The sequence below is a fragment of the Poecilia reticulata genome, chromosome 7 (assembly GCF_904066995.2).
Source record: "Poecilia reticulata chromosome 7, P_reticulata-male-v2, whole genome shotgun sequence".
Taxonomy (NCBI): domain Eukaryota; kingdom Metazoa; phylum Chordata; class Actinopteri; order Cyprinodontiformes; family Poeciliidae; genus Poecilia; species Poecilia reticulata.
The window spans coordinates 22,038,543-22,053,994 of NC_088836.1; the positions used below are offsets into that span (position 1 = coordinate 22,038,543).

At 42.7% G+C, this 15,452-nt stretch overlaps 1 protein-coding gene across 4 annotated transcripts; it reads right to left on the reverse strand.

Moving 5' to 3' along the window:
- Positions 1-1,549: 1,549 nt before the first annotated feature.
- On the reverse strand, positions 1,550-14,672 carry brpf1 (bromodomain and PHD finger containing, 1). 4 transcript variants are annotated; one of them, XM_008414061.2, is made up of 16 exons: positions 13,896-14,672; positions 11,247-12,034; positions 10,395-10,584; positions 10,025-10,312; positions 9,417-9,934; positions 8,605-8,794; positions 8,357-8,488; positions 8,118-8,246; positions 7,535-7,916; positions 6,727-7,029; positions 6,370-6,615; positions 6,131-6,278; positions 5,779-5,912; positions 4,383-4,498; positions 4,117-4,271; positions 1,550-2,489 (listed from the first exon to the last, which is right to left on the reverse strand). In XM_008414061.2, the coding sequence occupies exons 2-16, from the start codon at positions 11,987-11,989 to the stop codon at positions 2,306-2,308; spliced, it is 3,858 nt and encodes a 1,285-aa protein (XP_008412283.2). In that variant the 5' UTR covers positions 11,990-12,034; positions 13,896-14,672; the 3' UTR covers positions 1,550-2,305. The 4 variants fall into 4 exon arrangements, with proteins under 4 accessions (XP_008412283.2, XP_008412284.2, XP_008412285.2 ...); XM_008414062.3 differs by lacking the exon at positions 13,896-14,672 and adding an exon at positions 13,528-13,615; XM_008414063.3 differs by lacking the exon at positions 13,896-14,672 and adding an exon at positions 13,523-13,600.
- Positions 14,673-15,452: the final 780 nt, after the last annotated feature.

The window sequence follows — 15,452 nt, forward strand, 5'->3', positions numbered from 1 at the left end:
TGTTTCAACATGGATTTCAACATATTCTCACATTGCACCAACCTGCAACAACCTTTCAGAGGGCTGTGAGTGATTTAAAGATGCCATAATGGGACATTGTTTTCTTAAAGTGCCCTGACAAGAAGATCCAGATTTCTATTGTTAAAAAACAATTGAAGTCAAATGTTTACACACTGTATAAAGACAAAATAACCACTTTATTTTTCCTTCACTGCCTGACATTCCAGAATAATGCACTTTTTATATAAAGTTTATATGTATTCAATTAGTATTTGGCAGAAATGCCTTTTAAACTGTGCAGCTGCCACTCAAAAACATTGACTTCGTTGTTCTTAAGCCACTTCATAACCAATTCAGAAGAGAAGTTGGGATCGCCCTTGATATTGAAGACATATCTGCACCCAAGACGATGTCTTGAGATGTTGCTCCTACATTTCAACTTATTGATCTCCTTTCATAAAGTTCCAATACTGTTTATACTTGTTAAGGCTGATGAATTGAACTCAAGGAGGAAGCAGACTTTTGGAGGTTCACAATTGTCTTCTTCATATCTTGCTCGATATCTAGATTTTTCATGAGGTCACACCACGAAGCAGTATGTTCTAGGTGTTGCCTTAACGTACACCCAGACATGCTTTCAGTAAACTCAAATGTTGCGAATGAACCTCTCAAATGACATGCTAAGGCATTGTAATCTTTTGTATGATCTTGTATGAAAACGTTGTATAATCTTCTGTCTGAGAACTTTGTGATTTGAGGGAAATAAGAACGTAGGCAACAAATGCCCTCAATATTTTGACAATTAGTAACCAGAAATCGTTTTTGTAATCCTTACCCGATCAAAGCTGTCAAATTTAGTGAGATTTAATGTCAGACAGTCAGAAAAAGAAGGTGTGTCTTTGTGTACAGTGAATACAAGTATCTGGTTTCAACTGTACGTAAAAGCAAAAAACATCTGCAGAGCCACAGTAAGGACATTGTCACGTATGCTTGGACAAACCTTTAAATTTGTCTGGGTCATATTAGGTTAAAAGCTGTTTAGCAGAGTTGAACATGTTTGAGTCTCTTTACATGCCAGATTGAAGGCTGGATACAGCATTAGCCAACCGCAGGGCATCAGATTTCAGGTCATAAACAGTAAAGGTCTTTGATAGAAATGAAAAAGGTCTGTCTTAGGTAATCGTTCCCTGAGATGGGAAAGATTATCATGGTCCTAATGGCCATATTTTTGTAAAAAAAAAACAAACTTTAAAGCCTTTGTGATCATGTCGAATATGGCACCCTAAATAGAAACCTATGTGAAAGGATGTGAAAGTCCAATAAATTACTGACTCACCCTTCCACTAAAGAAAAACCAAAGGTCCACACAACGGTCTCCTTCTTATGTAAGAGGAAACAGAGGTATTAGTAACAGTAACCACAACACAAGACCCAAATTAAAAAAGAACATTATTCCTTTTACTTTTTTTTTATTAAACTTGTATTTTTTTATGCAATCTGTGTTATATAAAAGTTCTACAGCCGTCGGCCTGAGACTAAGAGACATGGAGACGATCATGTTTCAGTTTAGTCCTCATTATTGACTGATTCTACAGGTCAACGTGACAGAAATACTTGTTTACAAATCTGTAAAAAAAAAAAAGAAAAAAAAAAAAGACAGAGATGTGCAGCTGCTGGAGTGACAAACAAAAAGTTCAAAGAATAAATTACAGTAACGTTGATTTGCCTAAAAACAGGCTGCAACAGACCCTTCTTCTGCTCCTCCGACTCCACACACACACACACGCACACAGGTATGCTTTTGTCTTTTGGAAGGTGAGGTGTGTGTAAATTTACTCTACACATAGAACATGCATTTACCTGTTTGAGTGTAAGATTACCTTTGTGACTGAATGTGGAGAAAGGACAGGGGGAGGCAGAACTGTGTATGGACCATAGTGTGATATTATGCCTACATTTTAAGTCTGTAAACCATTATTTCATATTTGTTTTAAACATATACAGACCACGTACATTAAACATTTTGATTCATGATTTGGAACATTTCTTTTTCATCATCATTATTAGCAATATCCTTATTTTTAATCTTCTTAAATACAATATTTTTTTTTTTTTACATGTCTGATTAAATATGGCTTAGTGTGAGTGAATGTGTTTTGGGGCCAAAGTAGTGGAATTTTTCCTTCCTACTAATTTTCCTGCTTGCTTTGTTGTCTTTGTAATCCGTGACAAAGGGCTGTGCTCCCTTAAGGGATGCATGAAAATCCACAAGTTTTGCAGATTTAGACTGCGTGTCTGTTTGCAATCAGTCACTGTCGCTGGTTTCGCTGCTGGGGTCTCCCTGGACTTTGCTCCGGTGTTGCATGGCACGACTGTAGGCCACCGAAACGGATTTACGAATGTTGGATTTCCTGCCCTCAAGCATCTTCTCCTTGTCAAGTTCTTGGTCCACACCAAGCGGCACCAGCTTGGATCGTGGCAGCCACTGCCTGCGAAACACACAAACACACAGGTGCATCTCAATCCAACTGAAAAATCAGTTTTAAAAAATGTCATTCATTTATGTTGTTTTTAAATGAAACTTTTTAATTAAACAGATATTTTTCAAGTATTTATTTTTTTAGTCATTCATAGCTAATAACAATCCCTAAATTTACTTTCACAAAATAAATTAGGTATGACAAGAAGAAAAGATGGTTTTTAATCCGGAAATGTTATTTTATGATTTTACATTCGTGCCACAAGGAGGGAAATCCAAAAAGTGAAAGGTAAAAAATAGCGGTTTTCAAAAACAAATAGTAATGAAAAAATATTGATCTATTTATTTATTCCAGCTCAGCAAAGTCATTAAAAAATACCTGACAAAGTTCAGAGAGGAAGGGACAAATTGTGTTTCAAAATGTGCTCAAGCAAGAAGGAGATCATTGTAAATTGGGTTCTAGATAATTTTTCATTTCAAAATTCCCTACATTTCTAAAGCGCACATCAAATACTTTCCAGTAAATTTATGACAAATACATTTACAGTGGACCACCTTTACATATGGAACCTGCAAAAAAATCACCAGCTGTAAGAGGAAAGGATGGAAGAATCGACAGAAGGTCTAAAAGGAGGGATTTAGAAGCAAATGGTTGCATGGATTGACTGTTGCTCTGTGGTTCAAAAGGTAAAGTGTGAAGTTTCCACAATCAGAGATGATTTGCTGCTGGTGTTGGTTCACTGAGTTTCATCAAGGCTCATATTAAGACATTTGACATTTTAGAGCATTTCATGCTAGAGATACCAACTTCCTGTTCTAATAGGACTTAGCTGCCCACACTGCCAAAGGTCATGTAGCACTGATACCACAATTCATGTAAAAGGAGACTTGACCAAGTATTGTTTGTTGCATGGGCATATTTTAGTCAATAAGCTGACAATATGATAACAACCCCATTCTGTCAAAATATTCTGGGGTTTCAGAATAACTGAAATTCAGAATTTCTTAGCTCTAAGCCATCATAATGAACAGAAATAAAAGCTGCACATTTGTCATTCTGAGCGCACTATATTGACTACGAGTTTCATTTTTACTGTCTCAATACTGAAATAAATGAGCATTTCTATTGAGATGCAGATGTACGTGCATGAATATTGATTGTGCTAGAATCAATATTAATGTAATTAAAATGCCTCTTCAAACAAACAGGCTCTTTGTCTCCTTCAGCGGACGGACTTCCTGATTCTTTGCAGGGTGTGACCTGAAAGAACTTCAGCTAACCTTTTAAGATAAGAATGAGGAAGGATTTCAGCGCACGAAGCCGTCAACCTTCTCACGCTTCTTTTTTCCTCCTGAATTAAAGCAGTGTACACGATGACCTAGAAGAGCAGGTGCTCTTTCCCTTGTCTTGTATTCTCAAGAACCACGTTTGGCCTATATCTGCTATGCGTTCCGTCGGCTCGTGCTTCGCAGCGCGAGCGCTGCAGCGCCGCTTTGAAGTTTCTGCAGCAGAGTCATGCACGATTCTACGCCCAGTCACAGCCAGGCCCGATTCGCTTGCAAAACAAAGTTTGACCCGTATAAAGACTGCAAATGTCAGCGAAAACGTTAAAAACCGCTGGATTCAGAACACTGACCAGGTTCTTTTGTTGTCGAAGAAGAGGACGAGGAACAGGTGCTCTCGGGCTTCTTGGGTCATTTGCTCCCCGAGTTTCAGCACGTCTAAAGGCGGTACGGGTATTGGGACCCCACGGTGGAACACGCCCTCCCTGGGCATCTTTGGGTCGATGATCTGCAGGCGAACGGTGGCGTGAATGACGATTAAACGCGCATTCACTATAGATGGGTGAAATCAGGTTGTTTTGATGCAGTTCTCAGGGTTAACACAACGTTTCTATCTCACCAGAGCAGGATACGAAGGATAGCCTCTGCACTTGGCCCAGACCAGATCCAGAGCTTCCAGAGAGGAGTAGTCGTCAGACGTCATCCAGCATCCTGACCGGTCCCGGCCACGTACCACTGACAGCAGCAAGAAAAGCCAGCGTTACGCCATTTTTATTTTCTCAGTACAATGGGCTCATATGTTATCATTATTTTCAACGTTTGCTACAAAACAAGAATTTTCTGGTCAAAAGGAGTGAATCACCTTCTCATTGTGAAATGTGCAGCAATAACAGGGATTAAAAAAAGTTGTGTAACCAGATAAAAATTGTTTATTTTTTGGAAGCGGCACAATTCAGTCTTTCTCAAGGTGAGAAAAATGTCTTGTTTTTTGGTGGAGCATGTTACGTTTCCTTCATTCAGGCAACAACTGCAGCAGCTGCCATACTTAAATGTAGCAATCAAAAACAGGAACAAGATGTGTTAAATCTTGTTTCCTGTACACCCAACACTTCTTTAGCCCAAGAAAACTAAATAAGACAGGTTGACTCTTGCCGTTGAACCGTTTCCTGCTTTAAAAAAAAAAATGTATCACTGCAGAAATCCCCAGGTTTAGATATAAACCAACTAGCTTAGATTATTTGATTAAAAAGAGTCAGAACTTTTCTTTTTATTGCTACTCAGATTAGATCAGAATAAAACTTTGTGGTCACATTCTTGGTAAAAGTATGAATATCCCTTGAACTTGGGATTTTATGTGACAGCAGTAGGAAAATAATAAATTATTTCTAACATTTTTTAACATTTTTATTTACAAAACAGCTTGAGCTCAGTCAGACTGAACAGATATTTAAAAATCAAAGCGCACAACCAGACTGGAGATGAAACAGTATAGATGTCTGGAAGGAAGGGCAGAGCAGACTTTATTTCTTCAAGAATCTGTGCTTGCAGCAAGATACTGCAGATCATCTACAAGTCTGTTGAGAAGAGTGAATGACCTTTTCTTGCTGGTTTTTATAAACTACCAGTGTCCCAGGTGTTCTCGAAAAAAACTGAGTCCTTCCCAGATCAGCTCCATTTATACAGAAGGTAATTACATACAGGATCACTTTATTCACCAATAGGTGAGTTCAAAAGAATTTTATTTGAGTGTAGAGGTGAAGAGATGGGGAACTCAAATGCAGGCCAATTATGCACGTACTCTAATGGTGGTGAAGCATTAAACTCTAAAGCAAACTACTAGTTTAGGTTTAGAATAATTAAATTAGAAATTTGATCAAGACTCAGATTAATGTCTCCATCAAGTCTTACAATAATCTGACTCTCAAAGGAAATGAACTGAAACAACGTTTGAAACGTTTAACGCCTTCATGTGTTCTTTGCAGGGTTTCACAGCGTGTGTGTGTGGATGTGCTTACAGTGTGAAACGCTCCGTGATCCTCCAACTGAGTAGGAATCATTTTCTGTGCCCGACGTTTCCTCACTGCTGTCCTCATGGAAGGTGGAACGAGAGAACGACGCCTTTCCTCTGCCTTGCTTTGAGGGCGTAGTGCTGGGGGAGGAAAAGGCAGGAAAAGCTAAACCTAACAGAGCCTTTCTTCAATGAGCCTTTCAACGAAAGGCTCTGTTAGCGTTTCCTTCTTTTTTTGAGAAGAAAACACTATACGATTTGTGGTTTTGGTTTTCACTTTCTATGCTGTTGTTCATGAACCAACAGCAACATATGGGATTGTGGGTACTTTAGATCAGAAGCGCTCACGCATCAATCACCTGGTCCTGTCAGAAGCGGCGCTGCTGCTGCTGCTGGTTGTGGACTCGGAGTCGGAGCTGGATCGAGGCAGACGAGGCTCGTTTCTGTACACACGGAAGCTTTCAGTCACAGGCTGGTTTCCTGTATCGAAGCCGTTGCTCGGTAAACCTGAGGGTAACACACGGAGACGGTGAGTCACTCTGTGACGCGGGAACTGTCACATGATTAAAGGCGCAGTGGCGGCCACGGTGCGCCGCACCTGGCAGGAGGTCATCGCTGTCGCTGTCGGAGCTGGAGGTGCTGTGCGGGGTGCGGGGTCTCTTCCTGGGCCTGCTGCTGGACAGCAGGGGCAGCTGCGGGGGCCCGATGGGGCTCTGGCTCACCCCTGGCCCGGCGTAGCCCATGTCTCGGTTCTTCGGCGGGCGCCCCGGTCTTTTGGGAGGTCCGGCCATTTTTTGGTTCTTCTTGGAGAAAAGCACAGATGTCCGCCGGCCAACCTCGGGAGCTGCGGAAGATAAAGACACCAGATAAAAATGGTAAAAGATGACAATAAACATTTTGTCAGGAGAATCGTATTACACATCATATTAATATTTCAACATTCCTATAGACACACCCTTTCCTCCAATCTCCTGGCTGCTGCTCTCTCCCCCCTCGTCATGGTGTCCTGCAGATGAAGAGTGATGCGGGAGAGAAGAACTGCGATCCCCCACTGACTCACGGCCCCCCATGAGGGAGCCCATCTCCCGCTGGTGCGCCAGCTTCCTCCGGATCACACTGATCTCCTTCTTCAGGGCTTTGGCCCTGCGAGACTGGCCGATGCTGTGCTTCCCTGAGTTGACCTCATCAAGGCGCGCCTGCAGGTAATGCAGCTGCTCGTCCAGCGGCAGCCGTCGCCTGTTCTCTGGCAGCAGCAGGTCTGGGAGGGACAGGGAGAGCAACACTTACAGCTCGTCCACCAAACGGGCAAGAAAACGCTCAGGTTCAACAGCACAGGACTAGAGCTGTCATGTGAATCATCTCCAATTGTACTTGAACACGCTTGTTAATAGAAAATGTTGTTGATGAGGCTCATGTGGAGAACAGAAGCAGTGTCGATAGCCCAGAATCTTTAATGTTTTCGAACCAATGAAATTCAGCACAGCAATGACAGAGGCGCCATCTGCTGGACATTTCTCTAAGCTACGTGAACAATATCTCCATCTGAACCATTTAGCTTTATTTTATGATAAGCAAAAAACTTTTAAATGAAGTATATATTATATAGCATATATATTTTAATGAACAAGAATTTTTTTTTTTTATATGTTCACAAGACAATAATAGATCTATAAGAAAAGCATGTCTTCTTAAAATATTCAGCGCTTTGCCAATTCTCCTGATCACAGTAAGCTAACCAATTAAAGCAAAAGGTGGGAGCTTACCATCTTCATTAGAGGACAAAGGTCTGTCTCTGTCCTGTTCCCTGTCCCGCTCTCGGTCTCTGTCTCTGTCTCTGTCTCTCTCCGGCTCACGTTGGCTTTCTGGGCTCGAGTCTCGATGAAGATGCATGCCCGACTCATAATCAAAGCCGATTCGTTCGGCCTGGCGCCTGGCTGCTCTGAGGACGACGGCGCCCATCTCCCTGAGCCGCAGGGCGGCTCGGTAAAACACCGTGTCCTTGGCGTTGTACTTGAGGCAGTTGTTGACAATGAGGCCAAAGTCGGCCTCGAAGGCCTCGAACGTGAGGTAGCGATGGGACTCCAGCAGGTTCCACATGGTCTGGAAGTCCATAGGAGTGTCAATGTGCTCCAGGTAGTCCGGCACCTGTTGAGCGGAGGGAAAGGCTCGGACTGAGGAACAGCCTGATGGAAAAGTCTCCACCAGCGTCATTTACACGTACAATTCTAACCTCTGTGCTTGCAACTTTAAACCAATATCAGTGCAGCAGCATGGTCTAATTTAATATGTGCAAATAAAGAGGGAAAACTTTGAATGTTTTTTTTTTTTTTCTGTCAGCACATTTACCTCTTCGAGGGGAACAGGCTCAGTGAAAAAGTTGTTTGTGTCTCTTTCCTGTAACTGCTCCAACGTACTCCTGAGAAGCACCAGGAAGGGAGTGAGCTGCATCTCCAGCGCCATCTGCTGCACTTTAATCTAAACAGGCACAGTTGTACACCTGTCAGCTGCGGCGGATAAACCGACATTCGCGCATACACAATTTTATTATCACAATAGTGTAAAAAAATATCCGTTCTGAGCCTCACCGTCTCCCTCTTGAGTTTCTCCCTCTTGCGGATGAGCTCCACCAGCAGCCTGGCTCTCTCCAGGTCGTGTCTCAGTCTCTGCCAGGCTTTCAGCTGCTCCTTTAAGGCTGTCTGCTTCTCCTCGGTGTCCCTCTGAAACACAAATGTGATGGAAAATATTAAACAAATAACAAAAGCAGTATCCATTTTAGTTAATGCGACAAACCTCCCCCCCACCCAAACAAATAGCAAGAGGTGGACATGTTTACAGGGGGAAGCTGCGCTGCGGGCTGCGGTGGATGTGGCTCCACGTGGCGCTGAGATGGCAGGTGGGTCTGGAGCCGCCGCAGAAGAGGAACGCCGTTTCGACTTTGCCTCTTCAGCGTCCAGTAGCTGTGGAGTCGTTGCATGAACTGACTCTTCCTGGGCACCGTCAGATTACTTGTGATTTTGCTGAGTCTGCAAAGAAGCAAACACTAATTTACAGCGTCACGCAGGAGTATTCACGCTCCCTTGAACTTTATCGGTTTGTGACTTTACCACTGCAAACACTTTACTGGGAGTTTTTGTTGCAAACCGAGAGAAAAGAACGCTTCACTGTGAAGTGGAAGGAAAATGAAAGATGATTTCCAATTTTATATAGAAATTAAAATGAAACAAAATGAAAAGTGTGACATCTGTAGTCGGCTCCTCTGGATAAATGTTTTAATCGAACAACCTTGTTAAAGTAGTTTCGTGGGCATACGCCCCAACCAGATTTGTAAATCTGGGATTTTTTTGCTTATTCTTCTCTGTGCTTTGATCTAAATCACTGATGTTCTGGGAGAAGGTAAACTTTCACCACGGCCTAAATTCTCTTGCAGATTTCCTCCTGTTTTTAGCTCCTTCAATCTTCTTACCAACTCTTAGGGTTGTGAAAGTTGCTGACCTCTGGTCTACCTCATAAAATTCCAATAAAATAAGTTGAAACTTTGTGGCTTTAATTTGATAAAATGTAAAAAAAAACATATGTATACTTTTGTAAGACAGAATATACAGTGACAAATATATTTCTGCCTGTGCAGGTGAATTGCACATCTACCTGTGGGGAGGTATGCAGGGCACAGACACCACTGGTGCAGCAGCTCTCCTCTCTGCCAGGATCTTCCTCGCTCTCTTCATCTTCAGCCTGGATTTGGCCTTCGCCCTCTTTGCCCGCTCAGAGCTCCAGCCCTTGGAGTCCTCGTCCTGGCCGAGGCTGGGCTCGTCGTCATCCTCCAGCTCCCCTTCGCTGTTGGACGAGCCCATGCTGGCCCCGCCCACTCCAGCGAGAGGCCTGGCCGACCCCGGCGGCGTGTGGATGTCGCAGTACGCCGTCTTGCGCACGCTGAACGACGTGCCGTTAGCCCCCGTTTCCCTGACCGGCTCCATCTTCATGTAGAGGCCTGCCTGCTGGGCACAGGTGACGTGGAAGGCTGTGTAACAGTTGGCTTTGTGACACTGGATGCAGGCGCCTGAGCCACGCTGCTTGCAGATATAGCAGGTGAGCTTCCAGCGGGCGGCAGGGATGTGCTCGATGCTGTCGATAGGCTCCAGAAAGACCGTGTTTGCAAAGCAGACCTATAAAATGGGAGAAAACATTTTTTTATTTTTGGGACAACATGAGAAACCAATATAAATCTAAAAAAAAAAAAAACAAAATCGCTTCACCTCCGGAATCCAAAGCGCACAGACTACATGAGCCCAGCGCCCGTCATCCGTCTGTTTGAAAGCCCCGCCCTTATTAGGACACAGAGCACAGTCCACCGCTCTGCTCGGCGACTGCAGGCATCGCCGACACAACCACTGACCCTCTGGGATGTAGGGAACGCCGTAGCACTCCTGGTGCACCGCCAGGTTGCACATGTCACAGAATAGGATGACGTTGCTGTTCTGACACTCGCCGTCATTGCAGATGCAGCAGACGGCGTCCTCGTCGATCAGCGTACTGGGGTCTGCCTGGGGGGGGCAAACAGAACCGGTCAGAGTTCAAATTTGCAGGTGAATGTCTGTAATGTATTTAGTATGTGAGTTTAGGTACCTTGTTGTGGCTCTCAAAGTAGGACTCCTTTTCTAAGCGGTCCATGAGGTATTCAAAGACCTCCTGAGGGATCGGTGTCACTCCGTCACGTCGCCGTTTGTCGTTCATGATGCCGAGCCAGATGTAGTCCTCCTCGTCCATGTCGTACTCAACCTCTTCGTCCAGCTCTTCCACAGACTTCTCAATGTACCTGAAGCCCGGAGGCAGACAGAGGAGGAAATGTGGGCAGAAAGAAAAATCTATCACAAAATGTTTAAAGCTTCTAAATGGAATTACTAAATATTTATACACATTGTATTAAATAACAAACCCATAACTTGTTTTTCTTCACTTACGTGAAATCAGACTAAACGTTTCCTATTTTAGGCCGGTTAGGATTACTAAAATGATTACAAAAGTTACTTGTAGTGTTGGTCATAATGATCATCGCGCTCGCAAGCCCACAGCCTACCACATGTGGGTGTAAGGTGGTGTCAGCGTCACTTTGAGGGGGCGTTTTGCTGCAGTAGGAACTAGCACACTTCACATAATAGATGGGATTGTGAAGAAAAAGCATCTTCTAGGAGAGTCAAGCAGCATCTCAAGACATCAGCTTGGTCACAAATGGACATCCCACATAAACTACATGGTTCAAAGGGCAATTCTACCAAATATTAGGGAAATGTATTTAAACATCTGAATTCCATTTAAAGTCACCCTCCTTATTCTGACATTTGATAAACTGAATTCTTTTGAGGAAACCTAACTGAAAATGAAAAGTTAAGACTAATTTTATTTTTAGACAGTTAAAAAAACTAACCCACCTAAGCTATTTAAAAATTAATGAATCAAATTACAATCCTAGTTGCACACCTGTAGTAGGATAAAGTCCGAGCAGGGGCGTCAGGTCTTTCTTGGTCCAGTTCTCTAAACACTGCTTCTGGAAGCTTGACAGCAAGACCGGACTGCGGGTTGTGATGGTGAGATGAACCGTCCTTCTTCTTATCTTTACTTTTGTGCTTCCCGGTCTTTGGCGTGGCTTTACCGCCGTTAGAGGACGGGATATCAGAGCGGTCCTTCCCGCTTCCTCCGACTTCACTGCCCCCGGCCCCACTGTCACTGCCGTTACAAACCCCTCCTCCAAAACTGCCTGCGCCAGACGGCGGTGCGTCCTCGGCATCGCTGTCTTCCTCGGACACCACATCAATGTTCTCAAAGATACTGATGCGGTGAATGCGTCCCTGAATCTCCAGCTCCACCATACGCTGCGCCTGAGCGTAGGTCATCGTCTCCCTGCCAGGGGAGTGAGAATGGTCTGACCGGTTGGGGCTCCCAGGTGCGTTTGCTTCAGGACTAGGTCCTCCACCTCCGCTGCCTCCCATGTCGTCCGGGTCCCCCGAGGCGGTCAGCGAGGCACGAGGAGGGCGGCCCTTCCTCTTCTTCTGGGGCACAGCGGGAGCAGGAGTTGGGTTGTCATGGTCATAGTGGTAGAGGTGATACTCTATGCCGCTGTAACTCTTGTAAACCTTACGACAAGTCTCCACTGGACACTCATACGGCGGCTTTGTGGCCCGAAGATTATGACAGAATGTCTTCACATCAAAATCTAGTCCCATGGTGCCAACAACCTCTTCAGGGACAACTGAAGTGCAGCTTTACATCTGAAGAAAGAGAAAAAAACAATTTGAAACTATGACTTGGAATATAGAGCTGCACTACATCAATATGAGCTATGGGTTGGGTTGCAATTGGCCGATATTGTTTTCCTCAGTCTTTTCCACTGTTTCCATTATCATCGTATGATGTTTGGTTAACTGAGGGAATCAAAATTATCTTTGTTGTGCATGAACCATTGTGTTTTAGAGTATATTCTAACAAAAGCTGATGCCATTTTTTTGGGCAGCAAATATCTATATTTTTTTTATGACAAAAACTATTTCAATCAAGCATTATGATGCAGTGGAAACATAGCATGGAACAGCAATTAGAAACTTGATCTTCGTGTGCATGTTTGTGTATTAAAAAATATAAATCTAACTCAGGTGCATTCTCAGATCAATAGGTGAAACCTTGATGTAAGGGAACCCTTATAGATACGAGGGCCTAAAAAATACATTTCTCTATGACTACTTAATTCAGTCAACTAAATTTACAGTACCTTTAGTCAATTCATATGTAGTAATGTTTGGTTGACTAAAACTGAAATGACTACATCTGATCACACTGTGACTGAAAAAAATATCCCATTTTAGTCAAGCGATTAGGATAGAAATTACATGAGTTGTCAGAATTAACTGAGGTTGGATCTGTGATGCACAGATGATCTGATCTAGAGCCCACTGACAGCTGGAATAGGCTCCAGTAACCATGGAAACAGAGGTTTATAGTAATGCTAAAAAATGAAGCTTCCCTATTTTGTCATTTTGTAATTTTCTTTACAGTATGTAACATACATGAATACCAATCAAATACTATCTAATAACTAATCTATACTGCTGTCACATGACCAGAAAATAACCCTCTAAAAATGTAAACACACCCCAACAGGGAAACAACTTGTTTCCCTTTTACCCGGTGACAGGTGCCATTCAGGTCAACAAATAAAACGTTTAAGCAATAAAACAATCAGGAAAACGTCTGACTGTGAATTAGGACATGTGGTTCGGTTTGGCTAAGAAAAAAAAAACTTCAAAATCAACTTAATTCAATTGTACACCGCGAAATATACAGTAACTCGGCAACACAACCATCTAAATGCATGCTAACATTAGCATTCTGGTGTTGCTTCTCTCCAACAATGAACTACAGTAGCAGGGGGCATTAGCCAACCTGCTAACAACAGTTAGCAAACCACGATTTCTACAAACTTCCAAAGGAACAGAGGAATAAATACTTTACAGTCTTTACAAACAAACAATCCAGACATTAAAAAGCGTTTAAACTTTAGCTCAATACCTTATTCCCATTGGTAACGTTTAAGGCTCGTGCGTTAGCTAAACTCACGGAATAAATGTTAGCTAAACAAAGGTAGCCGTTCCACAGCCATTACAGACCGTGTCTGTAAGAAATAGTAAGGACTAAATCCAAGAACAGTGTCTGAACTGTTCTCGTTGTAAACATTCAGACCCAGCGTTTCCCTCCATAATCACCTCACCCTGTGGATTCCAGAAAATAACAGCAAACGTTCGATTTCATGAAGTTAGCGAACTGCAACAGTAAGTGTGGTTGGGTCCAATGCCGAATCTTACCAAGCGCCACAACTACATTCATGTGAGATTTTCATTTCGGCATTAATATGCTTTGGTATTGTGATGTAGAAAAAAGGCTGGCGTGCTTATTTTGCATAATAAGGGGAGCTACCCGCGTCACTGTCTTTTCAGGGCACAGTGGGTTATGATGGATTACAATAATTAGCACAGGATCACAACTTCAGCAAGTTCCTGACCGTGAAAATGTGACCAAAAGTAACCCTTAAACACCAACACAACACTTCCAGACTGATACTTTATTTTCAACACTTACTACTCCACGTTCTTCAGGAAATACTGCGTGCTTCGGACACCTCACAGCAGGTCAAGAGGGTTGCAGGTCGCTTTTAATTCATTAGATAATCCCAGAGGAGAGCGTGGAAGGCGTACATGCAGTAAAATGTTTCATGAAACGGCATAACATCCAGATAGTTTCATTGTTTGTGCAATAATGGAGGAACTCTGATGAACAAAAGGGGGGGACAACCATTGCTGTAACGCTGCTTCGCCGTAGACGCGGGTTGACACATTCACTACGCAAACCAGAACGATTTTACATTGGACGAGACATAGGGACGCAATGGGCGGAGGTTTCTTCTGTGATTGGTCGGAGGAATTGGAATGCGTGTCGTGATTGGTTGATAGAATCAAACTAGTTTGCACACACATAGTAATGAGCTACCTTTGCTGCTTAATGAGTCTATCTTTGCACCGTCCATTCCTGCTCACATAACTGATATATGTGTAATCTATTCTCTATACCTCCTGATTTTTTTTACAGGGTCGCACGGTGGCTGGTACATGTTACCATCGGCCATTGGGTGAAAGGTGGGGTACCCTTAAACAGGTTGCCATTCGATCACAGAACAAGCAACCGTGAATACGCATACTGTATCCGAGGGCAATTGAGAAATACCAATTAAATTAATAGCCACGTTTTTAGACTGTGGGAGGAAGATGGAGTACCTGGATAAAATATGCAGACTCCATGTGAAATCTAATCTGATTTGGATTAATAATGGCTTCTTTCAGCCCTTGTTGGTACTCATTTCATTGCGGATATTGACACCATTTCAGCCAGCAAATTCCCATGGTGTTTTTCTTTTATTTTTAGGTAGATGCAGGTCTTGCATCAAAACACACACGTCTAAGTCCCAGAGCCTGTCTCTTAATGTAACAGTAAGATGCTGACATCTCCACAGGGTTTATACAAGGATATTATTGTTTGTACCCGAGAAAGGCAAATACTTGTGAAGGTCCACATTTTTTCTACACCCTCACTCCCACAAAGAAACAGTATTTGAGGAGTTGCCCTAAAATTCACAGATGTGCCTCCCATAGTCTCAGATGTTGTGGGATAACCTGTCAAAAAAATGTAAACGCTATGTGACACTATAGTATGTTCAAGGCACATCCATTTCTTATATTGTAGGAAAAAAGGTAAACTTATTGTTGTACTTAGTAAAAAGAAATGCATTTGGTAATTCTAATTTGTCTAAACAGGGAAGGAAACAAGTAAAGTAGTTGGAAGATTCAGATTTAAAGTAATCTTTCAATTTTAAGTGCATTTCTTCTGAGTGCAATTACCATTATTGTTTTGGAGTGGTATCTCATTTAAGGGCTTCTGTGAAGGCCAATAAAAAAAATAAGGTAATGGCAATGAGTAATTATAAAAAAAAAACAGTTCAATTATAACAAAATGTGTTTGCTGTAATAATACCTGGCTCGATTCAACTTTTTGCAACAAAATCTTGATTGGAAACAGAATTTCCACCCAGTAGCTACATAAATGAATCGTTATCTGGAGTCTTTGGTATGAACATCATTCAAA